The sequence below is a fragment of the Melanotaenia boesemani genome, chromosome 10, assembly GCF_017639745.1.
Source record: "Melanotaenia boesemani isolate fMelBoe1 chromosome 10, fMelBoe1.pri, whole genome shotgun sequence".
In the NCBI taxonomy this organism is placed as follows: domain Eukaryota; kingdom Metazoa; phylum Chordata; class Actinopteri; order Atheriniformes; family Melanotaeniidae; genus Melanotaenia; species Melanotaenia boesemani.
In genome coordinates this window covers 17978605-17994419 of record NC_055691.1, presented here as the reverse complement: position 1 = coordinate 17994419, position 15815 = coordinate 17978605, and the positions used below count along the sequence as shown (strand labels likewise).

General features: G+C 38.6%; 2 protein-coding genes and 1 long non-coding RNA gene across 11 annotated transcripts in view; all 3 read right to left on the bottom strand.

Annotated features, from left to right (window-relative positions):
- The window catches only part of LOC121647450 (AP-3 complex subunit beta-2), a 51793-nt gene that overhangs the window by 20625 nt on the left and 15353 nt on the right, over window positions 1–15815 (bottom strand). For all 9 annotated transcript variants that reach the window (XM_041996891.1, XM_041996894.1, XM_041996890.1 and 6 more), the window contains exons 2-9: window positions 14233–14308; window positions 13675–13749; window positions 13455–13550; window positions 12569–12729; window positions 12271–12337; window positions 10884–11066; window positions 9383–9580; window positions 8231–8328 (exon numbers count right to left, since the gene is read on the bottom strand). In XM_041996891.1, the coding sequence (XP_041852825.1) occupies window positions 8231–8328; window positions 9383–9580; window positions 10884–11066; window positions 12271–12337; window positions 12569–12729; window positions 13455–13550; window positions 13675–13749; window positions 14233–14308 (954 nt within the window). The remainder of the gene's footprint in view (window positions 1–8230; window positions 8329–9382; window positions 9581–10883; window positions 11067–12270; window positions 12338–12568; window positions 12730–13454; window positions 13551–13674; window positions 13750–14232; window positions 14309–15815) is intronic.
- LOC121647452 lies at window positions 3223–4464 on the bottom strand. Its single transcript, XR_006011846.1, has 3 exons — window positions 4055–4464; window positions 3479–3487; window positions 3223–3444 (listed from the first exon to the last, which is right to left on the bottom strand). It is a non-coding gene; the product is annotated as an uncharacterized LOC121647452 (long non-coding RNA).
- On the bottom strand, window positions 5160–6980 carry LOC121647451. Its single transcript, XM_041996896.1, has 3 exons — window positions 6743–6980; window positions 6243–6437; window positions 5160–5849 (listed from the first exon to the last, which is right to left on the bottom strand). Exons 1-3 carry the CDS (start codon window positions 6773–6775, stop codon window positions 5472–5474), a joined length of 606 nt encoding a protein of 201 aa, XP_041852830.1. The 5' UTR covers window positions 6776–6980; the 3' UTR covers window positions 5160–5471.

Below are 15815 nucleotides of genomic sequence, written 5' to 3'. Positions count from 1 at the left end.
AAAAGTTTAGAGAGAGAAATATTAGCTATGTAACTCATGCTTTACATTAAAGGCAGAATCTGTAGGATTTTCAATATAAATTCATGTAAAAAATAACAAATACCATAGTTAGAAAGTTTACAAACATGTCATTTGCCATCATTTCATATGTGATATTTTATTAAATTACAAAGTTATTGGTCCTTTTTCAACTTTTTACGGTCCGTAAAAGTTGTAGTACCTTTTTTCCACCAGTAGAGTGAGTATAAGACAATTTATCGCAGAGCAGCTCGAATCTACAGCTCAGAAGCGATTCCTAGTTGAGAGAGGGGGAGGAGAGGTTGAGCTTCGCACTGTGGTAGCGTTTCAACTGAATTACCTCACCAATCATCACGTGAATTTGTGAGAGCAGAGCTTCCAGAGAAGTTTAGACAAATCGACCTTGGCTTGTCTATTTGATATAAAGCATGGATGAAACCACTTCAAAGCGACCAATATCACCGCCAGAGTTAGCTTCTGGTAAGAAGAAAAAAGTACGCTACGAGTCACAGAAGCTATATGACAAGAAGCGTGGGAAAACTAGAATAAATATCGGCGTCGCCTTCACGCGCTGGAGACAGCTTCGTAACAACAAAGGACTGAAGTCTGATGCAGAGTTGGCAACGTTGCTTCTTGACCGGTAAGTATGAACTTTCACACAGTTAGCAGTTAGCTGTAACCAAGAGGTCGTAATTTAAATGGTGCGATGCTAAGTTTTATGGTTAATGGGTCCTCCTCGGTTGTATAGCCTGCTGTTACATTGTTCTGTGAGTACAAACGTTATATTGTCCCTCAACTTGTAGACAAACGGTGATATGACCATTAGCCGCCGTGTTAGGCGTTGTCATGACTACAAAGCTAGTTCTCCTACAACGAAGAAAGACGATGACATGTAACAATGTGCGACCATGGACCAACAATTTATTGTGTGCGCCTGTCTGTATATTCATTTTTTTATTATTCCCTCCTTACCCAAGCTCAGGGTATAAAAACACATTGATAAAAAGCCAAGAGAAGCGGGGAGGGGGAGGGGGTCTAAGAGCCCGCACGTTAGACATCTCATATGGCGAAGAACGACACAGACCAGAAGCAAGGAAACAAACTGATTGTAAAACGTGGTATATGTTGGACTTTATCCATTTATTTTCTTCATTAATGTAATATTTTTTCAATATGTCAGAAAAAAATTAAGCAGAAAATCTGGATAAGATGTTTGTACTGCTGCTGTCCCCGGTCTGTGTCACGTGACCTGCACTGGCCGGGAACAGGTCTCTGGCAGAAGTTCAGCGGTGGCTAACCGGTTTGATAAAAGCATGAATACATCCAACACTACGCAGGTCTGGAATATATGTAATAAAACCCACAAATAATAAACCTGGATTTATTTTAAGCTGTAATACAACTCAGAAATTATTACAATGACGGCAGATTCCGCTAGTGCACTTTCGCGTGATGGACATGGTGTTCTCTACTAACACTGGAACTGCTCCTTGATGGCCCGCTACTGTTTCAATATTCCTGGGAGAGTGTAAAAAACGTTTTGGCTGGTTGAAGTGTTTTCCGACGCGCTCTCTATCAGCTGACGGAGGTGTGGTCATCTGTGTGTGCGCGTATCGTGCGTGTGGCATCAGGGTGGAACTTAGAGCGACAGAGCGCATATATCACATGCCGTCAATGTTTTGATCATAACACAGTGTCTGTGTTTTATGATTAAAAGACTTTTTGTTTCACTGTATGAACACACATCCTTTTCCTTCTCTGGATACATCCTGAGTAAAGTTTGGTTTGGTCTGTGTATCTCACTTCCCTAAATGCTTAGTGCGAAACGTCACACGTGAGGTCAGCAGGTATGTCTTAGCTACATTCATACTGCATGTCTTGACACACACATCTACTTATGGCAGAAATGAGATTTGCTTGCTTGGTTGTTCACATTTTCAGTTATTTCAAAACGGAATTGACATTGAGACATCTGCTAACTTGCACTATTATCTGCAGTATGTCAATTTTTTTCTATCTACGATAATCAATTTTAGTCATTTCTGTTTCTTTTTTTTTTTTTCCTTTTTTTATAAGATTTGAAAAAGATCCTCAAACATCAACGCCAATGAAGAGAGGTGTTTGGCACACAGACACCATATCAAGCATTGGATCAAGTGATACAGATGAGTAAGTGTAACACAAGATGTATATCATCTTCATATATTTTGAATTTACCAGGATGTTTTCACCCCTGTCTATCTGTTTGTGAAATTAATTTCTCCATTAATACTGGGCATATACTGATGAATCATTGCATGTAGGGAGACGTTGACCTAAAATGGAAGAGATTAGAGTTTGCAGCTAATGTGTTAGGGGTCACCAGGCTGCAAACATGTTATCACACCACACCCTTGCTAAGTGCTATATATATATATATATATACACATATATATATATATATGTGTGTGTGTGTGTATATATAAATATATGTGTGTGTGTATATATAAATATATATATATATATATTTGTTTTATTTATTTTTTTGGTTGTCTAACTTCTCCTACATTTCTAGCTGACGGGAGGAGAAGGATATCCATAAGTACTTGCGTTTTAGGTAGGTTTCTGTGTTTTAAAATTTAATATCTCAGTACTTTGTATGTATGTGTGTGTATCTCTTTTTTAATATTTTTTTTTTAACTTCAATAGATCTACAGCTGACTTGGAGAGCTTTCACAACCATGTCCTCATGTATGCAAGCAAGCGTTTTGCTTTCACTCCTCCAGTCTATGAAGCCCGTGTTATTCTGGCTGCCCTGGACTACAACTTCCATCTTGGTCGGCCAACAAGACAGAGAGCAGACGGCTCCAACATGTAAGCAGCACAATTACTGACATTGTCTGTGATGGAAACATCAACCAAAATTCTTTCATAAAGAAAGAAATATTTTAGTAATAGTAATCAGCATATTTTCTGTGTAACAGGTACACACGGATTTTCAGAAAAAATGCATAAACGCTATAGCGTTTATGCATTGAAGACACCAAAAACATATGGCTACATTCAAGCGCTGCAGACTGAGGTGGTGAAGTGTAGATTGGAAACAGATAAAGGCATGCCAAGAACACGGACACTGAGGCCAGATGATCCACGCAAGCTCGGTCGACTTCCGCCTGTACCTCCCCCATCCGTTGAAGAACTTGTACAAACACAAGTGAAAAGGGGTCTCGGTAATAACATTTTACTTTTACCTACAATGTCTGAATTATACAGCTTAGACCAGCCATGGGCATGTGCTACATGAAATTATATATATCTTTTTGCTTTGTTATACACATGGCAAAGTAAATGACAACATTTGTGCCATAAGAGGTATTAATTTACCCAACAATAGGAGACACCAGTGGAAAACATTAGCAAACGCACCAATGTTGAAATTAAACATTACTTATGCACCAAATGCTGATTCCTTACTTTTCACAAATTGAAACTAAAATGTTGTGGTATTTAAAAATGAAAGCCAGCATCTTAATTTGCATGAGTGTTAAGTTGCCACTTGCTTGTTATTGTCATTTATTTTCCATAAGTAAAAACTGTAGAAATCTATTTAATGTGAATTGGCCAAAATGTTGTCAGTAGTTTGAAGCAAAAACCCCAAAACATCTTACAATTGTCAACGCATAATTTTTAATAGCAAAACCAAAGAAATTGAAGAGAGAAACTGATGTAATTTCTTTCAGATGATATATGTCAGGTCACATTCAACCAAAAACTTGTTCAGAACTTGCAGATCTCCAAAAAGTCATATAGATAAAGCAGTGCAGGTAACTTTCCAGGTGGCAAAGAGAAACTCCCCGTCCTGGATGTGGCCACAAGCTATTCAAGCGGCACTACACGGGCTTGTCACAAAGGCACTCTCATTGATATCCTTATCTTTGAACTCCTACGATCCCCCACAATTACCTCGGCAACACCTCAGCAGCCACATAGCCAATCACGGTAGACCTCCCCCACCCCCAGTCCTCTATCCTTCTTCACTCTCACTCCTGTTATGCACCTAAGTTTTCTCAAGCTGATGAGAAGAGAGTACTCTGGACCATTTTAGGGACACTTTCATGTCCATTTACTCTAATGTGTGCTGTGCGTCCCTTTGGAATAAATCACTGCCGTGTCAAACACGGCTGTCTTAATTACTTCTGGGTCAATCACGGATGGAAACTTGTAAATAAATATTCTTGATAAACACCCTTGGCCTGTTAATCTGACTAGACAACTTGTGGCAATTGTCACTACCATACCAACAAAAATAAAAGTACAATAATCCCCCACCAAATCTTTTCAACACTAAATTGTGAATTTACAGTTAACTTTTTGGAACTAAAGACTCAAATGTAATATGTGAGGCACAGTGCGTCTGATAAACTGCTTTGCTAAACTTTGTTAAACTGTTTTGTTCATCAGGTCCAGAATTCAACACCAATCCTCCCTCTGTATAAGGATGTTGTCAGACCTACGATGACGACCAACACAGAGCAGAAAGCCGTCTGCAGATGCAGAATCTACATCATAGCAGATACTGACGACATCCTGCTCCATTCCTCCTCTCTGATGAACAAGACTGGGAGTCCCACACTTGATTCAGGACCTCATCAGCCAACCCAGAGGAAGTATTCCAGCCTTTTCCCTCCGAGGACCATGCTTTCACATGTGGAGATGATTCTCATCCCAGCAACTTCACACTAGACTGATCTGCTCCAGTGACAGCAGAAGGTCATGGCCAAGGTCTCCAAAAAGCAGACATCTGATGCTTAGGTCACAAAATCTGCCCCCTCAACCCCATTACTGCATCTAATAATTATTCCATAACTGTAATGAACAAAGAAAATGTGAATGTGAAAATGTGTATTCAGTCAGTGGTGTTTGCCACAGATAAAACATCGTCAAGAAGGATTGAATATCTGTTGTGCAATCAAACTTTCACATCCTTTGGTCTATGGGGTGTTTGTTGTGTATATACTGTGTATTGCTGCTGTTACATCAGTTATATTTATCTATTTTTTGCAGTTAAATTGTAATAAACATTTGTCTTGTTCCATTGCAGTCACATCTCACTGTACAATTAATTATATTATTACGTGACTGAATTAACGAGGTAAAACATGTAAATTTGAGTATATTTTAATCAAAAAGGTATAAATACAAACAAACTATCCCAAATTAAGTTATATAACTGTACATAAATGAAAAACAAAATACAAAGTTATAAGTGAACAGAAATTATACAATAATTATGTACAATCTATAAAATTTCACAGATTTGTTATTAATTTGCAGTTTACCTAAAAACACAATCATATGCCAGGAACAAAACCAGTGTACTGTCTGTGTGGATCAGGAAACTTTTCTCTAATAGCCCACACACAACAACTGGGGATGACACGCCGATTTCCTGCTCCCAGGGAGCCGTGCTTCCATTATATGAAATGCCTATAGGCGGCATACCGGTACTGCCTGTTATCACCTGGCTCTGTTGCATGGCCAAGTGCTGTCACATCTTCTCGATAATGCCTATGTATCCTAAGATATCCTTCATCAAGGCAATATTGGGTAAAATGTGGTAGCTTGCTGATGCAATTAGCTGGTGTCTGACCACAGCAGATCCTCTCCCTGTCGGTTGGCATCTCCCTGCATAACCCACAAGTACACCAGGGCATTCCTGGGACTCCAGCTGCCTCTGAGACGCTTGAATTGCTCTGTTGCAATAGAAGATCAAAAATCAGGCCTGGTTGCCTTACGACGAGCTGTGATGCAAGCCTTCTTAGGTACTCAGCAGTCATGTCATCAAGAAGTCTCTGCAAGGTATAAAAAAAGATTAGTTATAAAAGTGGAGCCTAATTTTATTTATTAATGGAAAACAAAGTGTAAAGCCAAGTAAAAGATTTGATTTATTAGTGAAGGCCTGTGTCTCCCTATTCTGTATAGAGTTTTAAATATTACTATAGTATCTGATGAAACGGTTTGACTGTCAAAGCAAAAAGTTCAAATACTAAGAATAAGTGCTGTAAGTACATCCATAAATTACACATAAAAACGCATTTACGTTGCAACAAGAAATAATACATGAAATATATGTAGCATTATTAGTTATTGCAATATTTGTGAAAATAAGGACTTTTTTTAAGTATATTTTTTATCAGTGATAGCCTGACAAACCATTGAACATGAAGCTGCATCCTGCATTTTACCTGTGTGGCAGCCAAACGGTCACGGCGATACTGTTCAACTCTATCCGAGTGCTCAGCGCTGGAAGCTACAGCTCGTGTTCCTCGGCCTCGGCCTCTGCCTCGTACCCTGAACCCTCTTGCTCGTCCTCTCGACCGTCCACCGGACCTGCCTCGGCTCAAACGCTGCGAACTTTGTGACACATCGTCCTCGTCACTCTGAAAACACAAGTGCACAGACTGACGTATCTGTAACAACATTCAAACCTGCAAATTCTGCATCGTGTTATCGTGTCAGTCTGTTAGTCTAAGTCAGTCTAATATTAGCTGAATATTTGCAAACATATTTATAACGTTATAATTAACCTAGCAACTAGATAGCTAATCACATAGCTTTGCCTCATTTACTAGCATTGTTTATTCCATAATACTGCATTGCAATTTTAACATGTACTACTTCGCAAAACAACATAGTAAATTACAATTTTCAGCGTGAGGCAGAACTTATTTAAACAGTTACTTACTGGTTCACTTGGAGTTGAAAAACTGGATGCCATCTCAGCTCCTAAATAAGTCTTGTGGACGGTGGAGATGAAAGTGGCGCTGCTGTGTGAATTGGGGGTGGGAGGGGTGAGGAGTATTACTCATTACTGCCACCCTGTGGAGGTTTGTGGAGGTGACGGAGTTGTGCTTTTTTTTATTACTGCCACCTGGTGTTGGAAAGAATTGCCGTGAAATCCTACAGATTCTGCCTTTAACTTTTGCTTTGCATAAGTACCATAAAGTGCTTTACATAATAAAATGCAAACAAAGCGAATGTTTGCATTAACATGATAAGAATATAATCTGGTTTGACCCTACTGTGAGGAAAACATATTTTGGGTATCCATCCACACCAGGAGCCACCATGACCACAGAGGCCGCCACCATGGGGGCAGTACAGGTCCGGGCAGGCCGGGGCCCACACCACAGCCATTTGGACTGCAGTGCAGGGCCCTTAGCCACCCAGACCACAGCTATCACCATGGCAACAATCCTGCAGACCAAGCAGGCAATGGTACCAGTGTGGAGGGTCCCCATGAGGATTACATTGGAGTTCAAAATGTTAAAAGCAGAAAATTAAATAAACCTAAAAACAATAAAGACAAATAAGAACAAGTATGAAAGCTTAACTAAAAGACTTTGCTTTGTAAAACAAAGTCATAAAAAACAGAATTAAGAAAAATTACAAAAACAGAAGGTTTTTAAATAAGTACATGAATAAGTAAAATAAAATAAAAATAATGAAATGAAGTAGCCTAAGGTAAGATAACAGCTCAGTTAAAAGCTAAATTAAAAAGGTAGATATTAAAAGATATTTTGTAATCTATTGCAAAAATCACAAAAAACATGTTGAGAAGAAAACAGTAACCTTCTCATTCCATTTTAAAACAAGGTAGAAGATATATATTTGTTTTAGCTTTCTACTTAATTGTCTGGGTATAATTATCAAGGGTAATAAATCCACGTGTTCTTATGCCAGCTGAGACATTGCAGACTCCATGAGAAGGAGTCTAATAAAACATATGGCTCAGTTCAGTGCTTTTCTGACAAATCCCTCACAGAGATGCTTTTGTTTGCTTGTTGCTGACTGATGATTCCATTACGCAGCAACCACTTGCTCAATAAAAGGCTGACAGTCTGCAGGACTTACAGCCTAAAGGGCACCTAGGTGCTGTCATCATTCCTTATGGTTTATGCTTTTATGTTTACTTCATTTTCACCGAGCCTCTTGTTTAATTTCCCTTTCTGCTTTGGGGCTCCGGAGATTCATTTTACAACCCTCGCTCATCATTTAGCTGTTGTCAATCTGTTTTCCACTTTGCTGGGTGTTCTGGTAATTTAGGCCTTCCATTTTCTCCATTTGCAGTACAAATTTCTATGATTCTGATTAAATTTGTCTAGTTAATTCAGTTGATTATTTTCATTGGATTTTAGAAGACTATTTATTTCATATTATAGATAATGCCTACCTGTGACTTCGAAGGAGACGAACCAAGGCTTTGGCAATCACACCAACCTCTGCTTTAGGTGCAAGGTGGAAATACAGCTGAGCCACAGCCATCACCACCTGGAACGGGTAGAAAATGAACCAATTAAATGTAAATCTTACAGCAAGGATGCAAATTCTTAAAATAAAATGTAGAAAAATGGCTGGTGCACGATAACATCCGTTTTTAAGTGATGGGTGAACTTAAAATTCATTCAACTCCAGTGGTCGATACCTAATTCTACTTTTTTACTAACTTGTGTTGCAGTGCAGATGTGGAATTTGTTTGGAAAAAGCAAATGTGTTTAACATGCGTGACAGAACTGAAGCAAATACTAGGTTGTTTTTTCTTAACCAAATCATTCAGCATATTGCATGTTTTCTATTCCCTCTGTGTGGAAGTAAATAGTGTTTTTAACACATTAAAAGCTCCACAACAGGCATGTTTACCATCTAGCCACTGCCCTTTTTAGGTTTTTGGTGCTTGGCTCTTTATCAAACCTAAAACTTTTAAACAGCTGGTTGTGCTGGGAGTATTGCTGATGAGAGCAGTACAGTTAACATGTGTGCTTTAGAACTAAAATAATGAGCTGAAAGGAAAAAATTATATTATAATTATATATATTAACTTTATGATAAACTAATCATGAGCTATTATAGGTTAATGACACAACATCAATAAAAAATATATCCATTAGTTAATTATTCATTGGATCTAAGAAAGTGTAAACTACATGTGAGAGAGGCAAACATATTTGTTGTTTGTGTGGTTGTTTTTCCATCTATGTTGACTTGAACCAGTAGAATAATTCAGGATATTCATTACATCCAATAAGGAACAAAACGTGCCACCCAAGGTGACCATAGCAGCAGTAATATTGCGTGAAGCTTTATTCTTTCCTTGGGGAAATCATCATTTGTCCTTGTGTCTGAATGAAAGATTAGCTTTGATTAATGTCTTGCTTGAGGGTACTTAAAATGCCTAAATGATGGAGCCTTGATAACACGAATGAAGGTCCTAATGTCAGAGAGAAAACAATTATGATCTGTACTATGGCAACTGATGTTTAACAAGCTATCCTGTGTTAAACTGATGTGTTTGTAATGTGTGTGTACAGTAGTACTGTGGTCTCACAGCTGCATTGCGGCTCTGTAGTAGTGGCTTAGTGTTCCTCAGCAGCAGCCGGTGGTCTGGATCCATCACATACGGCTTCCTTTTGGCCATGGCAGCTGCCTCGGCCTTCTTCTGTTTCTCTTCCCCATCTTCATCCTCATCATCATCTGAGCCGTAGAAGGTCTTCTCCCCACCAGATCCGTCCTCCAGCAGGGACTCCTGCAGGTAAAAGGGAGGACTGATGAGTCAAAGCTCACCACCTGAAGCAAAATGGACTCCTACAGTCACAATGTTGTGGTAAAAAAGCTGATTTAATAGCATTTTGTGAAAATAAGTTTGCAGGTGGGCCTGAAAACCTGATTAACGCAAATAAAAAGGCAACAGTACGGAAAGTAATGAGTAATTGTACTGCACAGTAACAATAGCAGAAATGTGGGGCTGTGATTAACCCAACAAAATTTACCTACACACTTCTGTTGCTTTGTCATTTCCACACATGCAGTTTATATGCAAATTAGTTGTTGATAATGAATTTCTTCTTGGTTTCTTAGTTTGTGTGGACTGCAGCAATATATAAAAACAAGCCAAACAATACATGAGTACAGGGCCACTCAATGTGGTCCGACGGGGGCTACAATCCAGCAGGTTTTCCACATATCTCTGCTTCAACACACACTTAAAATTAAATGGATCTGATAGCCTATAAAATTCTGCACAATGAATTTAATTTTAGTCAGGTGTGTTGGAGCAGGGATACATGGAAAACCTGCTGGATTGCAACCCTCGTAGAACTGAATTGAGTAGCCGTGTATTACTATATAAAGTATTTGTGTTATAGCAACTAATGATATAATTATGGGTAAGCAGGGCTTGTATGTTTAGAACTAATTTAGACTCAAAAAAACACTTTAGTGGCTCTCACACAGAGACAGAAAATAGCCGTTGATGTGACTCACACATTAGAAAAAAAAAGACAGAATATATCGTATCGCATAAGGCTTCATTTGGGTTATGGTGCTGAAAAGAAATGAGTGACTGAAAACATTGATCATGATCTAAGTAAAGTTCTCAGGTTTTTTATTCTAGTCCGCGGGTGTCTAGCTCCGGTCCTCTAGGACCACAATCTTGCAGGTTTTTCCATGTTTCCCTGCTCCGACAGACCTGTCTCAAATTAATGAGTCATTGTGCAAAACTTCATAGGGTCCATTTAATTTTAATCAGGTATGTTGATACAGGGAACCATTGAAAACCTGCAGGACTGCAGCCCTCGAGGACCAACTTTGGACACTCCTGTTCTAGTTGAACAAATGAGAAAATATCTCTGTTTTTATTTTACCATATTTTTAATTAATTAAGAGAGATTAAGATTAATTAATCAGCTGTTGGTCAGACAATACAAAGATCTAAGACCCAATGAACAGAAAAATCTGGGAAATTGTTTCATTGACCCATGAATTACACTGCTTACAGATTTCTGGAAGCTGCTGTTAGTTGATGCCTTCTGCGTGTGTTTATTACTCACGTTGATGTTTGGGTTGAGAAACTGGGTCCTGGCATAACGGGTCAACATGTTGATGATGACAACCTGCCCCCACTCCTCCACATCAATCAGGAGATTACACAACTTCCTGTAGTTCTTGTGGATCAGATCAATGCGCTCTGGACACACCTCCTCGAAAGCCATGACGACACTTCCTGCCACCAGCTGCAGCACAGTTTAAATCACAGAGCAGAGGGTAATGCTACGATTACTTTCTGAAACATCTTTTGACAGCACTTACGTGACCATTAAGGATTGTTGAAGCTCAAAATGTTCTCCATGCAGCTCCATTTTAACTGTGATTCTTACATTGACTTGCAGACAGTATGAACCAAAGTAACTTCATGTTTTGTCCTGTAGAGATTCATTTTTGCATTTCAGATGTGCACAATCAGCTACTGTAATTGGTCAAAGCAGGATCCATTAAAGGCTGATTCTGAGGAGGAATGATGGGCAGAAGATCTCCAGTTTGACAACACGAGAAAATCAACCATCCATCCATTATCTTGACCGCTTATTCCATTATGGGTCGCGGGTGAGCTGGAGCCTATCCCAGCATTTTAACAGGTGAGAGGCAGGGTACACCCTGGACAGGTCACCAGTCTGTCGCAGGAGAAAATCATTAAACTGCTTAAAAATAATGTTTCTTCAAGCAATAATGGAGGAAATGCGTGTATTATTTTTAGGGGTGGGAATTTAATCTGTTTATTATGGTTAATTTATTACAAAAAAATTAATTTGTTAAAAAAAATTAACCAATTTAATCGCAGCTTGCATTCCACACAACGCGGAACGTTTGTCAGTTTGCGATTTTCTGGTACACCGATTACACTGATGCACATATCAGAGCTTGGCTAACGCAGTGTTGCCAACTTAGCCTCTAGCAACTCAATTTCAAAAAAGGAACTAGAGACTAATCCAATGACTTTTTTGGTGTTATTGAAGACTTTTGGAGACTGACTTGAATCATCTGCATCATTACAATTTGTACTTTACTGTCCCAGTTTCTTTAAGAATGTGTTTCAGACCTGAAATGGAGAAATGGATGTATATGAACAAAAAAACAAACACTTCTGGTTCATATTGTTTTCAAATCAATAATTATATAGTTATAATTAATGTAAGACTTAGGGGGGTGTGGACACCCATCAATGTTTTTACAATATTTAGTTTAGAAAGAACTCATACAAAGTTGAAACAGCCACTATTTAAACAAATAATAATCCTTTAAACAAGCGAGGTTTTCAGTGCAGACTGGTGCTGAGCACACCTGCTGGTCGGGATTATTTTGTGTGCTCTGTGGTTTGTAAATTCTCTCTATGTGCAGAAAGAATCTGCCAAATACTAAATCAAAGAAAAACAAACCCACCGTGGTTTTGTCTGCGAGGAGTTTCTCAATGACTTCTATCAGCTGGTCTTTTTGTTCAGGATCCAAACTGAGGTTAGAAAAAGAATAAATCACTTCTTTGCATTAAACAGGAAGTGTTAGGAAACCTGTTCACACTCTTAAAATCAAACTCTAGAATATAAAAAAAATGGATTTAACCCGCAGATAGGTAATGGGTTTCTGGGGGATCTACTTTTTTACAGCCGTAATTTCGCAGCAGCACTAAGTCATATTAATACTTTCTCTACGAGGCCTTCAGGCTGGCACAGTCTTTATGTACCTGTACAGTTTTGGGATTGCATGAGCAGCCGTCTTCCTGACGTACGGAGACATATCTGAAGCAGCTTCCTTGATGGCCAGCATCATTATGGGGACAATGATTGTAACTCGTATGCTGGAGAGGACTCGCAGGGCGCTCGCTCTGATCAGCTGGTTTGGATCCTGCAAAAGTTTTTAGCAGTAATATTAGAGACTCCTGTGAAACAGAAATAAAACAAGGTGAGGAGTCTACAACCATCCTGGTAGCTTGTGAGGTAATTTCTATGCATGATAGCCCTGATAGCTAACATTTTCACAGGGATGATACAAGCAGGTGTTATATACACTGTGGTTACCAATGGTACTAAATACAAATTACATCTGAAGCTGATCTAAATCTTATTTGATGGCCAATTATTTTATTCCTTTTTTTTAAAAAAAGTACAAACCTGATTTGAGTTGTTGATGTTGCCATATGAAAAATCAGGAGATCAAAGTTTTAAGAATTCATCCTCATGGGATCATGAATGCCAGCAAAAGTTTTTTTATTTCATTTCACTCAAACATTAAAGGAGCCCTTAGAGAACTGAACTAATGGGTATTTCTCCAACTGAATGCTTAAACCTTTCTTTGATAATCTATAAGGATCTGCGTCATCATATAGTTAAACTTTTTTTAAGGTATGTAGTGCATAAACCCACACCTACACTCTTTTAGTTTGTTTAACCACAACTTCAGTTGCTGGAAGTATGTGAGCTAGCAAAAGTCATGTGATTGAATACAAGGAATCATGCATAAATTATTCACATGTGCACAGAATCTGGTGCCATTTTATCCAGTAAATGTTAAAACATTTCTGTTGGTAATGCTAGAAGATGCCTCACAGAAGGACAGCTCAAACTCTGTACCTTCAAGCCACGCTGAAATGTGGAAATAGAGAGCAGAGCGAGGTCTTGCTGTTCTTCTGCATATCGCACCAAATAAACATAGACCAGTTTCTTCACCTGGAGAAAGGATCAGAAAGATGGAAACCAATAATATTAGCCATTATTAAATTCCCAGCAATGAGATAAAGCACAGGGGCGGAAAAACTAAAGAAGATGATGACATAATGGATAGATTACAAACCTCAATGTTTTTACAGGCCACATTTTTTACCACAGCTGGGAACAGATCTGATGCATTTTTACCGCGGGCGATCATCTAGAGAGAAAACAGGTGTCATAATTGCAATAAAGGTGAGATTTTTCAAGAGTTTCAGTCATTAGACTGAAAAAGTGCAAAGTTCTCTAAAAAACTTTATGAAAGAAGTATTTTCTTAATATAAAAATATATATTTCATAACCATCTCTTCTGCGTTCCCTGCGCTGTAGTGTGGGGGTGATAAATGAAAGGATGGGTGTGGAGCTTCAGAAGGAGGAATCTGACACAGAGTATGAATATTTAACAGCTGACTGCACAGTTAGAAGACGCTTGTGTTTTATTTTGTAATAACATCAAGTTTTAAAAAAAGATGGGAAGTGCTTTTCATTGTTCTAACAGTCACAGTAAATCCAAAGAGATGTAGGTTTTGTTTTCCATGTAAATATTTTGCTCGCCCTTTCCTGCGCCTTTGTCCTTCATTTGCAACATGTAGCCGGACCTGCAGATCAGTGAAATCCCAAAGCAAACATTATTCCTACTCACAGCTACGATCCGCTTCATTGCCTCCAGCTTCAGGGAGTCTTTGTTGCTGTCCAGCATCTCTTTCAAGTCGTCGTGTCTGTGAGGAGAAAACATGCAGATTTAGCTCACAGCATGGTTTTACTTATTCATTTGGCATTGGAGGCAAATCCTAAAGTATACTGTAGGGGGTCAAAGAAGGAATACAGAGCTGTTTGACAATTTGCATTCGGTGCTCAAAATGTATCCAAGTCAGAAAGAGTGACCCACAAATTATTCTCTTTGAAGTGGGAAATCTGGCTTGCAAAATATGTAATCCTTTGAAAATGCAGCGCATGAAAGCTAAATAATGAAGGAGTGGCTTAATCCCTAAAACACGTTGACTTCTCACTGACAGCCTGCTGATAATTTAGCAGAAACAATGAAATCAGCATTCCTTCATTAGGAATGATTTATTCAGGGTAGAGCTGGAGTAAAACCATGCCAGATGGGAAGGTTTACCAGCATCACACAAGCTTGTTTTAACTGATATGCTGTAACTTATAATCAAAGTAATTATGTTGATCAGATGGTTATTTAGGAACCTGATTAGTCTATTAATCATCAACTAATTGTGATATTTGAAGCCCAAAAATGTCTCACAGTCTCTGAATGCAGCTCATCACACGCAACATTTTTTTTTTTTAATAGTTTCTGAGCTTTTGTATTTTGTTATAACCTGACATTTTAAAGGTTTAATGTATGACCAAAACAAACAAACTAAGCCAAATCCAAGAGTTCTGCCTAACTTGGAGCACTTAGGAGTGGGTGGAATAATCAAATCCTTAGTGCATCAACATGTGGCAGAGGAAGATTTTGGATCAATTCTCAGATGAAAAACGTCTATTTCATAAATAAATAACATAATGATGACGAAACAAAAGAGAGGAACTTGGAAAAACTAAGGTTTAGTGTCTGGACAGTCCATAGTGTGAACGAGATGATGGAGTGAGAAATTCGACTAGAGGTTCCCTTTGCATTAAAAGCAAATATCAATCAAGCTTCTGCCAACCACAGGAACGGTGTCCAAAGCTTGAATCCAACTGGGAAACAATGAAGGAAAAAACTAATTCTATCAGAGCCTTTTATTCCTGTGGATTTGCCTCTGTATCTTGTGTTTGAACCAGGGTTGCACAGTTTGAATCCAAAATACAACAGCCTATTTTAAAGGCTTTTTATTAACACAGTGATTTTCCACAAACTACAGAGACCTAAATTAAAAAAATACCCAGCAAACAACAGCTGTCTGGATCAAAATGTTTTGTTGGTGTCAGAGGAAAATGGGCAGACTGAATGGAGATGATACAAATTTCAAATAACTTCTGGTTCTAAGCTTTACAGAATACCGTCTCCGAGCGCACACCATGTCCAACCTTGAAGAAGCAGATGGGCTACAGCAGCCCATGGTTGAAAGTGGAGGAAAGCCAGGTATGGGGTGGACTCGCTTTCCCTCTCCATAACCCCAGTGTGGATTTTGTTTTTTGTTATTGTCTTTGTCTAATAAATTATCCGTTGGAACCCAAATAAAATGTTGTATTCAAGCTCACGAGTCGGTGAACTTCACATTA

Coding starts and splice junctions, on each gene's coding strand:
- LOC121647451 (XM_041996896.1), bottom strand. CDS start 6,775: ATGGCATCCAGTTTTTCAACTCCAAGTGAACCA. Junction 6,438..6,742: donor TTTCAACTCCAAGTGAACCA/GTAAGTAACTGT, acceptor TTGTGTTTTCAG/AGTGACGAGGACGATGTGTC. Junction 5,850..6,242: donor ACCGTTTGGCTGCCACACAG/GTAAAATGCAGG, acceptor TATACCTTGCAG/AGACTTCTTGATGACATGAC.